At 38.7% G+C, this 16,996-nt stretch overlaps 1 protein-coding gene and 1 pseudogene across 7 annotated transcripts in view; both read left to right on the top strand.

Moving 5' to 3' along the window:
• LOC136330942 (guanylate-binding protein 4-like) overlaps window positions 1-16,996 on the top strand; it is a 221,631-nt gene that overhangs the window by 151,469 nt on the left and 53,166 nt on the right. For 5 of the 7 annotated variants that reach the window (XM_066268587.1, XM_066268585.1, XM_066268586.1 and 2 more), the window contains 2 exons: window positions 8,877-9,072; window positions 13,166-13,293. In XM_066268587.1, the coding sequence (XP_066124684.1) occupies window positions 8,883-9,072; window positions 13,166-13,293 (318 nt within the window). In that variant the 5' untranslated portion in view covers window positions 8,877-8,882. The remainder of the gene's footprint in view (window positions 1-8,876; window positions 9,073-13,165; window positions 13,294-16,996) is intronic. The other 2 variants (XM_066268589.1, XM_066268588.1) reach the window with 1 other exon arrangement.
• LOC136328705 (cleavage and polyadenylation specificity factor subunit 5 pseudogene) lies at window positions 15,629-16,147 on the top strand (annotated as a pseudogene).

Raw genomic sequence — 16,996 nt, 5'->3', positions numbered from 1 at the left:
GCAGGAGCTCCACACCTCTGGATCAGAGGCTACATACAGCAAGGTGACCAGAGCAACTGCACTTTGTCACCGGGATGAGCTGCCCTCATGCACACACCCAGGGCTACACGAAAGCCCTGCAGGGGAGGAAGAGAAACACATCCTAGTTCAAATACCCAAAAGGGCTGAAGTCCTTCCCGAGACTGATGGAGTAAACCCCATCTGCATGCTGAGTAGCTGGGTGGAGTCACTTCCTCCACCTTCTTTCTTTCCCAGCCTCAGGCTCTCCCTACTCCCCGGAACCCCGCTGATGCCATGCACTGGAGCAACTACAAGAAAAGTGGCTCTTAATTCACAAACAATTTAAATCTTAAAAGATTGACTCTGGTTATTTTTTGTATTAACAATACTTAATATTTCAAAGACAGTATAAACCTGTGTTATATAGAATAAATCAACCTCATTCTCATTGATCAACTGTTAAAAATAACTGTAAGACCTGATAGTGTTTGTTTATCATGCATTGTTTTTCTGTGTGGTCCACACAAGAATGTACCAGAATATATGAGACACTTGCTGAGAAGCCAGGGCTGGGCTAGTGCTCATTATCACTGCAGGTGACTGACTCTCCTGAAGAGCAAACTTTGGAAACCATCTAATTCCACCATAAAATAGAACTATTTCATTTTACTTGTTTATTTGAGGTCAATAGATTTTGGGTTGAGTATTTCAATATATTTACATTTAAAATTTTTTTGTTAACTCATCTATGCCGCACTAAATTTTATATATTGAGTCCAAGAAGCATACTCTGTAATTTTTCTTGCTTGTAACACAGCAGGAAAAGGCTCACGATTTACTCCCTGCTCTGCTCCCAATCACCTGTGTAAAAGAGAAATGGTACAAACCCTGTTAAACAAATTTATGTTATTTTCTGGCAAAAAGATTTTAAACACCTTATTATTTCTTGGCAATTTGCAGTTTACTGATTTATTAAAACATTTTAACACATTGCCTAACTAACTTGCTTATTGTTAAAACACTACATTAATCTTTGAAAATACTTTTTTATTATTGAGAGCCTAGCTGTTACTAGTCTGTACAAAATGAATTGGACAGGTTTTCTTGCTTTACTTGTAACACTGATAAGAATATGAAGGCTCACAGAGCTAACTTCCCTTTTCAAGGTCTCACTGACAGTAGTTATTCAAACCCTGGGTGTGAACCCTGGTGGCCACTTCAGCACCTGTGCTCTGATACCCAGGACTGTGCCAGGTCCCTCCCAGAGGGCTTCCATCCACCGTGTCTCCTCTCAGCTGTTACTGCAGGGCCCTTTCTGCCTGCTCATCCTCCTCGTGGGATGTATCCTCCCACTGGCTTGTGCCTGGGGAAAGAAGGGTCACTGTTTCAGTCCAAAGTCAAATCTTCATCATCATTCAGAATTTCTTACACACTCAATTTTTCATCAATACTTACATAAGATTCAATAAGTAACACATGATTTTAAAAACATTACAAATTTTATCATATATAAGCTATTCCTGGGTTACAAATGGGATAGCTCCTGTAGGTTTCTTCTTAAGTTGAATTTGTATGTTAGTTGTAACAGGTGCATTTACCTGTAGTAAATGCAACTGAGACAGATATTTGTCTCAATATAGTATGTACTTTTACCTTTCTCTGCATATAAATGCTTAAACATTTTCAAATACAATCTTAAACAATCTTAATAATGCAGAAGGTGATGGACTTGATGGAGTGGATGGGACTGGTGATAGAGCGTCAGGGTTTAATTCTGCTACTGCAGTCAGTTCTTTTTTTGTTTGTTTGTTTTTCCAGGTTTACTAAGTTTTTTTGTCTTTTTGGTTTTTTTAATTTATTTATTAAATTTAATGCAGTGACATTAATAAATCAGGGTACATATATTGAGAGAAAACATCTCTAGATTATTTTGACATTTGATTGTGCTGTATACCCCTCCCCCAAAGTTAAATTGTCTTCTGTCACCTTCTATCTGGTTTTCTTTGTGCCCCTACCCTCCCCCAACCCCTCTTTCCTTCTTCGCCCCATCCCCCCCCTCCACTCCCACCCCTGCTGCCATCACATTCTTGTTCATGTCTCTGAGTCTCATTTTTATGTCCCATCTATGTATGGATTCATATAGTTCTTAGTTTTTTTCTGATTTACTTATTTCACTCCGTATAATGTTATCAAGGTCTATCCATGTTATTGTAAATGATCCGATGTCATCATTTCTTATGGCTGAGTACTATTCCATAGTATATATGTACCAAAGCTTTTTAATCAACTCATCCTCTGACGGACACTTGGCTGTTTCCAGATCTTCACTATTGTAAACAATGCTGCCACAAACATGGGGGTGCATTTCTCCTTTTGGAGTCATTCTATGGTGTCCTTGGGGTATATTCCTAAAAGTGGGATAGCTGGGTCAAAAGGCAGTTCAATTTTCAGTTTTTTGAGGAATCTCCATACTGTTTTCCACAGTGGCTGCCCCAGTCTGTATTCCCAGCAGCAGTGCAGGAGGGTTCCCTTTTCTCCACATCCTCGCCAGCACTTATTCTGTGTTGTTTTGTTGATGAGCACCATTCTGACTGGTGTGAGGTGATATCTCGTTGTGGTTTTAATTCACATTTCTCTAATGATTAGTGATGTTGAGCATTTTTTCATATGCCTATTGGCCATCTGTATGTCCTCTTTGGAGAAGTGTCTATTCATCTCTTTTGCCCATTTTTAGATTGGATTGTTTGTCTTCCTGGTGTTGAGATTTACAAGTTCTTTATAAATTTTGGCTATTAACCCCTTATCAGACATATTGTCAAATATGTTCTCCCATTGTGTAGTTTGTCTTTTTATTCTGTTCTTGTTGTCTTTAGCTGTGCAAAACCTTTTTAGTTTGATATAGTCCCATTTGTTTATCCTGTCTTTTATTTCACTTCCCCGTGGAGATAAATCAGCAAATATATTGCTCCGAGAGATGTTGGAGAGCTTCCTGCCTATGTTTTCTTCTAAGATGCTTATGGTTTCACGGCCTACATTTAAGTCTTTTATCCATTTTGAGTTTATTTTTGTGAGTGGTGTAAGTTGGTGATCTAGTTTCATTTTTTTGCAGGTAGCTGTCCAATTTTCCCAACACCATTTGTTAAAGAGGCTGTCTTTACTCCATTGTATTTCCTTGCCTCCTTTGTCAAATATCAGTTGTCCATAGAACTGTGGGTTTATTTCTGGGTTCTCTGTTCTGTTCCATTGATCTATATGCCTGTTCTTATGCCAGTACCAGGCTGTTTTGAGTACAATGGCCTTGTAGTATAACTTGATATCAGGAAGTGTGATACCTCCCACTTTATTCTTCTTTTTTAAGATTGCTGAGGCTATTCGTTCTCTTTTGGTTCCATATAAATTTTTGGAATATGTGTTCTATATCTTTGAAGTATGTCATTGGTATTTTAATTGGTATTGCATTGAATTTATAGATTGCTTTGGGTAATATAGACATTTTAATGATGTTTATCCTTCCTAACCATGAGCACGGTATATGCTTCCACTTGTTTGTATCTTCCTTGCTTTCTTTTATCAATGCTTTGTAATTTTCTCAGTACAAGTCTTTAGTCCCCTTGGTTAAGTTTACTCCTAGATACTTTATTTTTTTGGTTGTAATTGTGAAGGGGATTGTTTCCTTAATTTCTCTTTCTGACTGTTCATTGTTGGTGTATAAAAATGCCTCTGATTTCTGAGTATTGATTTTATATCCTGCCACTTTGCTGAATTCATTTATCAGGTCCAGTAGCTTTTTGACTGAGACTTTAGGGTTTTCTATATACAATATCATATCATCTGCAAATAATGATAGTTTTACTTCTTCTTTTCCAACTTGAATGCGTTTTATTTCTTCTTCTGTCTGATTGCTGTTTCTAGGACTTCCAGGACCATGTTAAATAAGAGTGGTGAAAGGGGACACCCCTGCCTTGTTCCTGATCTTAAGGGTATTGCTTTTAATTTTTGCCCATTGAGTATGATGTTGGCTGTGGGTTTCTCATAGATGGCTTTTATCATGTTGAGGTATGTTCCCTGAATTCCCACTTTGCTGAGAGTTTTGATCATGAATGGGTGCTGGACTTTATCAAATGCTTTCTCTGCATCTATTGAAATTATCATATGGTTTTTCTCCTACTTTTTGTTTATGTGATGAATCACATTGATTGATTTACAAATATTGTACCAGCCTTGCCTCCCCAGAATAAATCCCACTTGATCATGGTGTATGTTTTTTTTTGTATATTGTTGGATTGGTTTGCTAATATTTTGTTGAGGATTTTAGCATCTATATTCATCAGAGATATTGGCCTATAATTTTCTTTCTTTGTGTTGTCTTTGCCTGGTTTTGGAATCAGAATTATGCTCGCCTCATAAAAGGAGTTTGGAAGTCTTCCTTCCACTTGAATTTTTTGAAATAGTTTGAGAAGGATAGGAGTTAGTTCTTCTTTGAATATTTGGTAGAATTCCATTGTGAAGCCATCGGGCCCCGGACTTTTCTTTGTTGGGAGTTTTTTGGTAATTTTTTCGATCTCATTTGGTGTAATCAGTCTGTTTAGGTTTTCTGATTCTTCCAGATTGATTTTTGGAAGATTGTATGTTTCAAGGAATTTGTCCATTTCATCTAGGTTGTCTAGTTTTTTGGCATACAGTTCTTCATAGTATTTTCTTACAATATTTTGTATTTCTGTTGTGTCAGTTGTTATTTCTCCTCTCTCATTTCTAATTTTATTTATTTGAGTCCTCTCTCTCTTTTTCTTGATGAGTCTAGTTAAAGGTTCATCAATCTTGTTTACCTTTTCAAAGAACCAGCTCCTTGTTTCATTGATCCTCTGTATTGTTTCTTTAGCCTCTATGTCATTTATTTCTGCTCTGACCTTTATTATTTCCTTCCTTCTACTACATTTGGGCTTTACTTGCTGTTCTTTTTCTAAATCTTTTAGATGCAGGGTTAAGTTGTTTATTTGAGCTTTTTCTAGCTTCTGAAAGTGTGCCTGTAGTGCTATGAACTTCCTTCTCAGCACTGCTTTTGTTGTGTCCCATAAATTTTGAGTTGTTGTATGCTCATTGTCATCCATTTCTAGGAATTTTTTTAATTCTTCTTTGATCTCATTCTTAATCCATTCATTATTTATCAACCTGCTATTTAGTTTCCATGTGTTTGAGAAATTTTAAGCCTTTCTCTTGTGGTTCATTTCTAGTTTCATGCCGTTGTGATCAGAGAAAGTGCTTGATATGATTTCAGTCTTCTTTAATTAGTTGAGAGCACTTTTGTGCCCTAACATGTGGTCTATCCTAGAGAATGTACCATGAGCACTTGAAAAGAATGTATATTCTGCTGCTTTAGGGTGAAAGGTTCTGAAGATATCTATTAAATTGAGTTGATCTAATGTGTCCAATAAGTCTGCTATTTCTTTGTTAATTTTCTTTCCTGAGGATCTATCTAGTGATGTTAATGGGGTATTGAAATCCCCTACTATTATAGTATTGCTGTCACTCTCGCCCTTTAAATCCGTCAAAGTCTGCTTTATATATTTGGGTGCTCCTATATTAGGTGCATAGATATTTATAGTAATTATATCTTCCTGTTGGATTACTCCCTTTATCATTATGTAGTGGCCTTCTTTATCTCTTACTATATCCTTTGTTTTAAAGTCCAATTTGTCTGATATAAGTATGCTACCCCAGGTTTTTTTTCATTTCCATTTGCATGAAATGTTTTTTTCCATTCTTTTACCTTCGATCTATGTATATCTTTTGTTCTAAGGTGTGTCTCTTGTAGACAGCGTATATATGGGTCCTGTTTTTTTATCCACACAGCTACCCTATGTCTTTTGATTGGATCATTTAATCCATTTACATTTAAGGTTATTATTGATATGTAGTTGTTTATTGCCATTTTCTTCTTTAAAGGTGTATTCCTTTTTTGGTATATTCTTTTCCCACTTTGATCTGTTTACAACAGGCCCCTTAACATTTCCTGCAGCATTGGTTTGGTTTTAATGAATTTCTTGAGTTGTTTTTTGTCTGGGAAGCTTTTTATTTCTCCTTCGATTTTAAACAATAGCCTTGCTGGGTAAAGTAGTCTTGGTAGTAGGTTCTTGTTCTGCATTACTTTGAATATTTCTTGCCATTCCCTTCTGGCCTCAAGTGTTTCTGTTGAGAAGTTGGATGTCATCCTTATGGGGGCTCTTTTGTAGGTGATAACTTTTTTTTCTCTTGCAGCTTTTAATATTTTCTCTTTATCGCTTAGCTTTGGTATTTTAATTATGATGTGTCTTGGTGTAGGTTTCTTTGGGTTTCTCTTTAATGGAGTCCTCTGTGCTTCTTGGACTTGTGAAAGTTTCTCTTGCATTAATTTAGGGAAGTTTTCAGCTATGATATGATTGAACAAAGTCTCTCTCCCTTGTTCTTTTTCTTCTTCTTCAGGAACCCCTATGATGCGGGTGTTATTTCTCTTCATGTTGTTACAGAGCTCTCTAAGAGTTTCCTTTGACTTTTTGAGTCTCTTTTCTCTTTTCTTCTCTGCTTTCATGCCTTCATTCCAGTTGTCCTCCAACTCGCTGATTTGATCCTCAGCTCTATCTATCCTGTTTTTAATTCCTTCCATTTTGGTCTTTATTTCTGATATTGTATTTGTCATCTCCAACTGATTCTTTTTTATACTTGCTATTTCTTTATTTAGGTGTTCATAATGACCATCCATTGTTGTTCTGAGATCCCTGAGCATCCTTACAATCATTATTTTGAACTCCGCATCTGGAAGTTTGATTATTTCCATATCACTCAGTTCATCTCCTGAAGGTGTCTCTTGTGGTTTCATTTGGATTGCACTTCTTTGTCTTCTCATTGTCTGTTTTTGGGTGTTTTATTTGTAGAGTTGGTTGAGTCTAGACTTGGTGTTGTCTGCCTCCAGTTTTCAGTTGTGTTATTTCTAGGTCTTCTTGGGTTGGTATCAGCTGTTTTCTGTAATCCACTTTTGGATTTGGGCAGCTTTGAAGTCTTGATTTGTTTGTTTTCTTAACAGGTGATAGTCTTGTTTACTGATCTCAGCAGGGGCTTCCTTGAAACTGTATCCAGGAATGGGATGTCTGTAACCTGAGAGTCTAAGGCCTCTTCCACCAACTAATCTCTCTGGGGGCAGGGTGTTTTCTCAGCTTCAGTAGGGGGAGGTGTATCTCAGATCTCCATGGAGACCTGAGTTACTGCCCCTCCTCCCCACTTCTTGTTTTCAGCTGTGTCTTGTTGCGCTGATTGGAGCTGGATAGATGTCCGGAGATCTCTGATCCAGAAGCAATTCATCTCTGTTTTGTGAAAGGTTCAGTCCTTCCCCCAGCTCTGGCCGCCTCCAGCATGAATGAGTCAGCTTTTTTAGGTCATCTCCCTCATTCCTTACCCTCTCACAGTCTGTCCCTCTCTCTTTCCTTTCCACTTGGGAGATAAGCTGGTCTTTTCAACACACCTCGCTCCCTGGTCACCAGGCAAGTGGCTGTGAGCAGTAGTTTCTGCTCTTTTCCCTTGTGTGAGATCCCCTCTGGGCTCTCAGCCTCACCCCCTCCTCCATTCCTATAAGCAGGGGAGATTCAGGTGCTCCCTACCAGGTTTGTTGTGGCTTCTTCTTTGCTCCTTGGTTTTTGAGAGCTGTTCTTGTAGTTCAGAGTTGGTTTTTCATGCTGATTTTTTCTAAATTGATTTGTATTCCAGTTTGGTGGTGAGAGCTGAGCATCTGTCTGTCTGCCTACTCCACTGCAATCTTTTTTCCCCCCTACTACAGTCAGTTCTTGAAGTAGGCATCAGGAAGGTTTGTCCAGAGCTTTTCTTTTTCTCATCATAAATGGCCCTGTAGCATCTCAGGCCTCGGGAACTGTAAACGGTGGTGAACTTCCACGTATCAGGATCTTGCTTTTCTAACTTTACCATTCCTGGTGCAGAGATGAAAAGCATCAGCTAACTCTTTTATAAAAAACATTTTCTGTTCTGAATTTTCTAAGTCCCTGTTTTCTTTCCTAAATACTGCTCTAGTTTCATAGTTCTTCATTGGTTAGTTCTTTGCCATGGGAGTCAAGTAATTCTATGATATCATTTTCACTGATGACCAGCTGAAGTTGATTACCAATATCCCTATGGTGCCTCAATCATGAGACAAGTTTTAAGTAAGTTGAATGACTTAGGGTCACAGACCACATTTATTTCTCTTTCTCTGAGAGGTCTCCCTGACCACATTGTAAAAACTCAGCCCCCATGCTCCCCATCCCAGTTCCTGCTCATTTTCTCCTCAGCACCTTCCATCCTTGAATATACACATGTGCATGTTGCTTATTTGCTTTCTTTATCTGTCTCCTCCCACTAGAGTAGAGCCCCATGAAGCATGGCATCATTTTGTTCAGCACTTGATACTGAGCACCTAGAATGGTGCCAAGCATGTGGTAAGTACTCAGGAAATAGATGAAGCTAAGGAGAAAACAAATCATTCTGGATCTCCAGATCTCTTCTCTGGTCACCCCTCATCTCCTGCATGTCTTATTCTCCCTCTCCTCACCCCAATATGTTCATGTTCTCAAGGTTCCATCATCAGAGTTTTGTTCTTCTCAATCTATTCCCTTTATGCATCACATGGGCAAGGTTGTGTTAGAGTTCAATAATGGATTAATTAGATAATGTACATAAAAAATCTGTACCAATCCATTACACACTAGGCTAAATACTTACATTTTAATACCATACAAAATATAGGAAACTGATATATAAGCTCCAGAAATATAAAGCTGATATGCAAATAACTTGTGTAACCATTAGATCTGACTTTGAGATCTTGTATTGTACTGAGTTGTTCCTCTGGGTTACAGCTTACCATGGCATCTGGATCCACTACAACGGGCCCCATCTGTCTGGTGGAAAACCAGGAAAATCAGCTGACAGTCAATACAAAAGCACTGGAGATTCTTAACAAAATCTCCCAGCCTGTGGTGGTGGTGGCCATCGCAGGGCTGTATCGGACAGGAAAATCCTTCCTAATGAACCTTCTGGCAGGACAGAACCATGGTGAGTGTTGTTCTGGGTCCAGGGCCATTTGTTTAGAAGCAATGATAACACAGGCTGATCACACCTCTTTCAGTGGCCCTTTTAAGGAAGAATTCCTCCCACTGCAGGAAATTATTAATTCTCATTTTCAAATTTATAATTTCAACTCATCTGTCCACAAAAATCTCACTCATTTGTTCAGTGATAAAGAGTTCCAGACCCTATCAAAGGCCAACCCTATTAGTTATCTACTGGGAACCTCAGCTTCAGAAGTTATTCTTTTCCTTTCTCCTACATCAATTCTTCCTTAAACTAGAGGGTAATTTTGGTAGCATACAAATATTGTTCAATGTTTCCCATTTAAAAAAGGAGATAGAACAAACAGGAGTATATTCTGTATACCCCATATCTCAGAGGGGTTACCTTCTAACTGTTCCCTTCATTTCATAGCAAAATTTGATGAATTATACCCCCTTTCTCTCTCTTTCTCTGACAGAAACAGAGAAACTCAGAGAGAGGGGCAGATAGAGACAGACAGGAAGGGAGAGAGATAAGAAGCATCAATTATTCACTGCAGCATCTTAGTTATTCATTGATTGGGGGAACTACAACAGAGCAAGTGACCCCTTGCTCAAGCCAATGACCTTAGGCTCAAGCCAATGACCTTGGACTTCAAGCCAACAACCTTTAGACTTCAACCCAGCCACCATGGGTCATGTCTATGATCCCACACTCAAGCCAGAGACTCTATGCTCAACCGGATGAGCCCACGCTCAAGCTGACAACCTCAATGTTTTGAACCTGATTCCTCCACATTCCAGTCTGATGATCTATCAACTGTGCCACTGCCTGGTCAGGCTCTCATCCTTTTTTTAATATATGAACCTTACTACATATAAAAAGATTCATACCCCCCCCCAAAAATAAATAAAATAAATAAAAAGATGCATACCAAACATTTACAGTAAGTTTAATACATATAAAGTGATCATTTGTATAACCATTGCCAAGATCAAGAAATAAAACATCAGTAACACATAAGAGCCCAAATTATGCCCTCTTACACCTCCCTCCAACTCATCAATATCTTTTGATTCTGCATGGAGCATTCTTTCATTCTTCCTTATTGAAAAATAGTTATATTTTTTCTATCACGTTGCCTTTATTGGTTCTATTTGATTTTTAGAAAAAATTGGCTTTATCTTGTTAGGAATTTCTGTCTATAAACATAACACACCCTTCTTCGCTGATGTCTTCCTCTATGACTCAGTGGCTCAGCATTCTTAGGGAAATGAACCTCTGACCACTAAATTATAAGGATCCCTTGAGAATCTCTCATTCTCTCTCTCTCCTTCTCTCTCTCTCTCTTGCTCTCTCTCTCTCTTTCTCTCTGATTCTCTATCTCCTCCAGCTTTTCCTTTCATTTTCTCCTCTCTTCTTTTTGCTTCCCAATTCCCTGTTAGCTTCTAACAAAATATTTTGTCATTGCAATCCTTTTAGAAGAATTCTTTACCGCAAACCAGTTGAAGACACTTTTGACTTCCTTCCCCTGAACTATTTAATAAATTATTTTTGATGGATTAAATGTTTGAGAGTGATCAGCCAAGGAGTTTCAAAAATATCCTTTATATTCTATTTAAGATAACATCAGGTCATTATAAGGTGATTTTTTTAAGCTTTTATTTTATTTTTTTTTAATAATTTTACTTTTTTAATGGGGCGACATCAATAAATCAGGATACATATATTCAAAGATCAACAAGTCCAGGTTATCTTGTCTTTCAATTATGTTGCATACCCATCACCCAAAGTCAGATTGTCCTGGCCCTGGCCGGTTGGCTCAGCGGTAAAGCATCAGCCTGGCATGTGGGGGACCCAGGTTCGATTCCCGGCCAGGGCACATAGGAGAAGCACCCATTTTGCTTCTCCACCCCCCTCCCCTCCTTCCTCTCTGTCTCTCTCTTCCCCTCCCGCAGCCAAGGCTCCATTGGAGCAAAAGATGGCCCGGGCGCTGGGGATGGCTCCTTGGCCTCTGCCCCAGGCGCTAGAGTGGCTCTGGTCGTGGCAGAGTGACGCCCTGAAGGGGCAGAGCATCCCACCCTGGTGGGCAGAGCATAGCCCCTGGTGGGCGTGCTGGGTGGATCCCGGTCGGGCGCATGCGGGAGTCTGTCTGACTGTCTCTCCCCGTTTCCAGCTTCAGAAAAAAAATACAAAATAAAACAAAGTCAGATTGTCCTCTGTCATCTGTTTCCTTTGTGCCCCTCCCCCTCCCCCTTTCCCTCTCCCCCTCCCCCCTCCCCCCCCCTAACCACCACACTCTTATCAATGTCTCTTAGTTTCACTTTTATGTCCCACCTACGTATGGAATAATGCAGTTCCTGGTTTTTTCTGATTTACTTATTTCACTTCATATAATGTTATCAAGATCCCACCATTTTGCTGTAAATGATCCGATGTCATCATTTCTTATGGCTGAGTAGTATTCCATAGTGTATATGTGCCACATCTTCTTTATCCAGTCATCTATTGATGGGCTTTTTGGTTGTTTCCATGTCCTGGCCACTGTGGACAATACTGCAATGAACATGGGGCTGCATGTGTCTTTACGTATCAATGTTTCTGAGTTTTTGGGGTATATACCCAGTAGAGGGATTGCTGGGTCATAAGGTAGTTCTATTTTCAGTTTTTTGAGGAACCACCATACTTTCTTCCATAATGGTTGTACTACAAGGTGATTTTTCATTGCTGAGGAAGTCTCTACCTTCAAAAATGTTAAAACACAAAGACTGCGGTTTTACTACCCCACTGATATCACAGAAAGAGTAAAAAGAAAGTCTTTTGCACCCAGTCAAATTCCATGAGCATGACCAGGTCATTACTCTCTATCTTCTTGTTGATAACTTGCTTTAGGTGTTTCTTACCTCCCATAACTGAGCAATGAGCTGCAGTTATAACTCGTCTTTCCTTCTTGGAGGAATGAAAACTTCAGATTATTCTGTATTAACCAGAAATCAAATAAAGACTCACCTCTAGAAGAATGTAGGCATGTCATGCTTTATAGCCTCTTTGTGAGGAACACTCCGGATGTAAACATTTAATGGCCTGAACCATGATAAATCTACCTCCCCTGGTATTTCATCATATTCCATTCTAGTCCTCATAAGCATTGACATATAACAAATCATCACAATCCTGGACATCTGTCCAGAACAAGAGTTATTATCAGCAGGTTCCTGGGCATATACCTCATATCTTCAACCACTGTGTGTTTAATTTCACCTTGGAAAAGGATCTAGAATATCTCAAAGGTCTTTTCTGCTTTCTCTCCACTTTTTCTTCACCTGAGACATGAGCAAAGAGCTGATGATTTGTTGAAGAAGAGAAAATATTGAGGAAAATGCAGAGGTGAAGGGAAAGAAAAAATCCAGCAAATGCTGATATATCATCCAGATCCTGGTAGGACATAGATGACCCACTCAGGGGTATTGAAGAGCACTAAATGGGGGACTGTTTACAATGGCATAGGCACCACACAAGAAACTAATGGAGGGGTGAAGATGAAGCCAAAAAGTGGCAACAGCAATGGCCAGGTAGACACTATAACTTCTACAGCCAGAAGAGGCAAGCAAAATGTGGATAACAGAATGGGGCAAACAACAGAGATATAAGATGGAGCTAAATGAAAGGGCTGTGACCCAAAGTAGAGGACCAGCAACACAGGGACACTGGTTAACAGCGGGGAAGTGAAGGGAACAAATTGCTTGACCTCTGGTCTTATGCTGGAGCCTCCCACTGGTTAACTTCCATCACAATCTGAAGAACAAAGGAACTTTTCAGTGTCACATAAAAATATAAAGGTCAATAGAGTTTATATTAAATATGTAATGTGACATAGCTTGAATTTTTGATATAAAGTTATAGGGGACAGAAAGTGGTTCTTGAAAAAGTCCTTAATCTATATAAAGGCTGGATTAGCTGTTTTTGCTAAAATAGAAGTGAATTTCATTCCAGCCAGACAATCAAATCACATGCCAACAAGTTTACCCAGGTGTAACCCATACGCAGCCTGGACTATCTGCTGTTACTATATAGTGTTTTCTCCTCTTCTTTGAAGGTTTCCCTCTGGGCTCCACAGTGCAGTCTGAAACCAAGGGCATCTGGATGTGGTGTGTACCCCACCCCTCCAAGCAGAACCACACACTGGTCCTTCTGGATACTGAGGGCCTGGGTGATGTGGAAAAGGTAAGGCAGAGAATCTTCTTTGTTCTTAATTCTCCATTTACATTTTAATTTGCTACCTCCACTCAATTTTTATGACATATTTTTCTAAACTAAAAATGTAATTAAGAACTATGAGACTAATTTCTGTTTGGTTGAATTTACTTTCTTGGTACACTCAATACTTTGGTTAGGAATAGATCTTTTTATTTTTACACTGAGACAAAAATTAATTACTTATTGAGCAGCTGCGTCCAGGGCTTTGTGTTAAGTACTACAGATATGGCAGTGAATGAAGTAAAGACCCAGAGCCTTGTTGAGGAGATAAGTAATATGCAGTCTTATCAGAACAGAGTACCATGGATGCAGCTATTGAGAACCTAACCCAGTCATTCTGGAGGAACCTATAACCCATGGGATATACTAGTTAAGGCTGTGAGATTAATGGGGTTGGCAATAGGACCTATGAAAGTGGGTTGCAGTAAAATAATCTACTTAAATAATCTTTAGAAAAGCTTCAGCTACACAAAGAATATTCAAAATTTGAAGATGAATTCTGAACTAACTTCTATTAAAACATGAGTTAGACCCACCAAAAGCACTATTTTGGGATACTATAGGTGTATTCTAACTATAATGTAAGTTAAAATTCAACTTTTTCTCTTTATTTATATTAGTGTGAGTCTAAATTAAAAGTATCCCAAATGCATATTGGGTTTTCATTACTGCAATAATAATAATAATGAGAGAGAGTAGTGGAATGAATTTAGAAAATCTGAATTTAAAAAATACTCAGTAATCAGCTTAGTGAAACCCAAAATGGTCTACTAACATCTAATAGACCAGCGGTTCTCAACCTGTGGGTTGCAACCCTGGTGGGGTCGCCTAAAGCCATCGGAAAATACATAATGCACATCAGATATTTACATTCTGAATCATAACTGTAGCAAAATTACAGTTATGAAGTAGCCACCAAAATTATTTTTTGGTTTGCGGTCACCGCAACATGAGGAACTGTATTGTGGGGTCACAGCATTAGAAAGGTTGAGAACCACTGTAATAGATTGTAGTTTGCATAAACCTTCCTTTTTATGTAATCACACTTGTCAAGGAAACAAGAACACACCAAATTGAACTACTAAAAGCAGAACTACTTGCTGCCTTTACAACATAGTGTATTTCGGAGTATCTGATTCTATTGCAAAGTCACTCATGACTTACTCTGAATCTTGTTTTCAGCAGCATCATCTACTCTCACTGCCCACAGACAACCACTGCTTCAATCAATTGAAATAATTGCATAATACCTTTATATGGCCACACTTTCTGACAGTTCTGATTGGTTTCTATTGTTCCTTCCACCTACATGGTCTCTTTCTCTCCCAATACCACATTCTGTCAGTTCTTCAAAGTCCAGCTGTTTTCAACCTAATGGGATTGTTTTGCTCTCAGACAAATCACTTCTTGCTGGAAAAGTAGAATACTTTTCTGAATTTTGCATTTCTCCTTTGTCTTTCATGTTATACCCTTGGGCTTCACTTCTGACAGTTTATCACCTTGGATACATTTTCATGTTTCCATGTACATCTGCCCTTCCATCATGTCATCCAGGGAGGTCAGGGACTGCATTATAGAACTTTATATCCACAAAAGCCAACGTAGTATCTAGCTTTTTTTTTTAGATACAAAATGAGTAGTTTTAGAATTTAATTGAATAGCATTTGTGTCCCCAGTAAACCTTTGATTGGGAAAATATTTCAACAGAATCATTGCCCAATTGTTATAATAGATTTCTATGTTCTAGGCACTGTATTAAACAATTGGCACACACTCACAGTGTGTTCACTTTGGCTAATAGCTAAAGAAAGTCAGGTCATAGCAGAGTCAATGTCAATACCCAAATGAGGTTAGAACTCAGCATTATCTGCACAGTTTATGTTTTCACTCTACTCTTCAGTTGTAGCAGAGCTGACATAGTTCATGAGCAGCTGAAGGAGTGAATGAAGAGTACACACCTAACTCACTACCTCCTCTCTCCAGAGGCTCCTGCTGCCCTCTTGATGTGCATATGCTTCCCTTTGTGCTGAAAGTTAATGGTGGGCAGCGGTTGAGAAGTGGGATGCTGATAACCGCTGCCCATACAGGGCAGTCTCCCTGCCTCCCCCATTCCACTTGTGGTCTGTGCTCACCAGGTGTGAGCTTGTAGGGTTAACAGCTAGCAGACAGGCTAGCCCCCAAGACGTGATGGAAGTGGGGCATAACAACACATACATTCAAAAGATCAAGTCCCCCCACGTTATAGCACAGAATCAACCTGGACTTTCTTACCAATTATATTTTTGATACACAGAGCCCCTCTATGAGGACAGCTGTTGCAGCCATGTTTCAATCCACGAGGGAGGAATTTGATAAAATTAGATGAGGACGACTATAGAAGGGGTCTGATTGTACACAAGTACTGGCTCCCCAAGTGTTACTTTATAGCTGGAAACAACTTTCTTCAAAACGTGGTGGTGAACTGAACCCAGATGAAAATAAACTCAGTGGATGAAAATGCTTTAATGACAGAGAAAATGAGTTGTTAGCTGAGGTACTGCAAGTTGGATCATTGATAACTACATTGGTTACAGCTTGAAACCAAATTTTAAACCTTCTTAGTATCCATATATTTCTTCACATATTACAAAAACATAAAACACACACACACAAAAAGTTGGTTTTGGTTCAAATTCAAGAGAAAGGCTTGTTAGCAGTTCCTAAAATTTATAAGCCGGTAAATGCAACATTTTCTGAATGGTAAGACAGTGCACCAGGGTATGGACCCATCATTTCTAGTCTCCCTCAGCTTTTGAGAGGGTTCAGTTTCGTATATAACTGAATTCCCACACAGGGAGAAGTAAAAGAGCTGTCTCTGTGTATCTCAATACACTTACTTGTTCTGGCTTCTTGAAGGAAATAGTAAACCTACAGAAACTTAAACCTAATCTATCCTGCAGCATTAGGAGAGGGTACAAAGGCACTTTTTAACAGGACAGTCTTTTGATAAATAAGTTTTTAATCATACCTCTTCATGAACTAACAGTCTTCAATTGCACATTCCAATTCTCTACATACTAAATACAAAATAGTGCTTAAATGAGCTCTTCACTGACATCTTTCTGGCTGCCTTCCATGTTCCAGGTTTGCTTATAAATAATAGCCCCCTTTTGTATTGTATAACCGCAATCTTTGCTGTGTTGTTTTCCGCAGTAATGCAAGCAGTGTCTGTTCTATATAAAACTAATGAACACTGGGAAATATTCAGTAGTTAAGGGAAAAAATGAAAAACTTTTACACAAATGTTTTCAATTATATTTAGCTTTGATTTTTTTGAAAAAAAGTAAAATTTATTTTTCTAAATGACGACGACCTGTGATTCTTTAAAAAACAAAGTAATATTTAAAATGGCATTACAATGCTTCTGTACATAAAACTGTACTTTTAACAGCAGATCTGAATTGTTAACATTTCCTTACCTTGTACCTACCTGGCACTGAGTGCTTCAGTTACCACTTTGGATATAGAAGGGTTCCACAGAGTTAGCACTTTATTTGAATTAAACAACCAAATTACCCAATCTCTTTCTTTTTTCTTCCATGCTTAATTAGACGTGAGTGGTAGGGGCCTTCCAGATTGAACAGGACAGCAAGTGGTCAGCTCAAAATTCCCTTTCAAATGATATGACACT

The sequence above is a fragment of the Saccopteryx bilineata genome, chromosome 3 (assembly GCF_036850765.1).
Source record: "Saccopteryx bilineata isolate mSacBil1 chromosome 3, mSacBil1_pri_phased_curated, whole genome shotgun sequence".
Taxonomy (NCBI): Eukaryota; Metazoa; Chordata; class Mammalia; order Chiroptera; family Emballonuridae; genus Saccopteryx; species Saccopteryx bilineata.
Note: the sequence above shows the minus strand (reverse complement) of the source record. Positions and strands in the feature narration are given on the sequence as shown.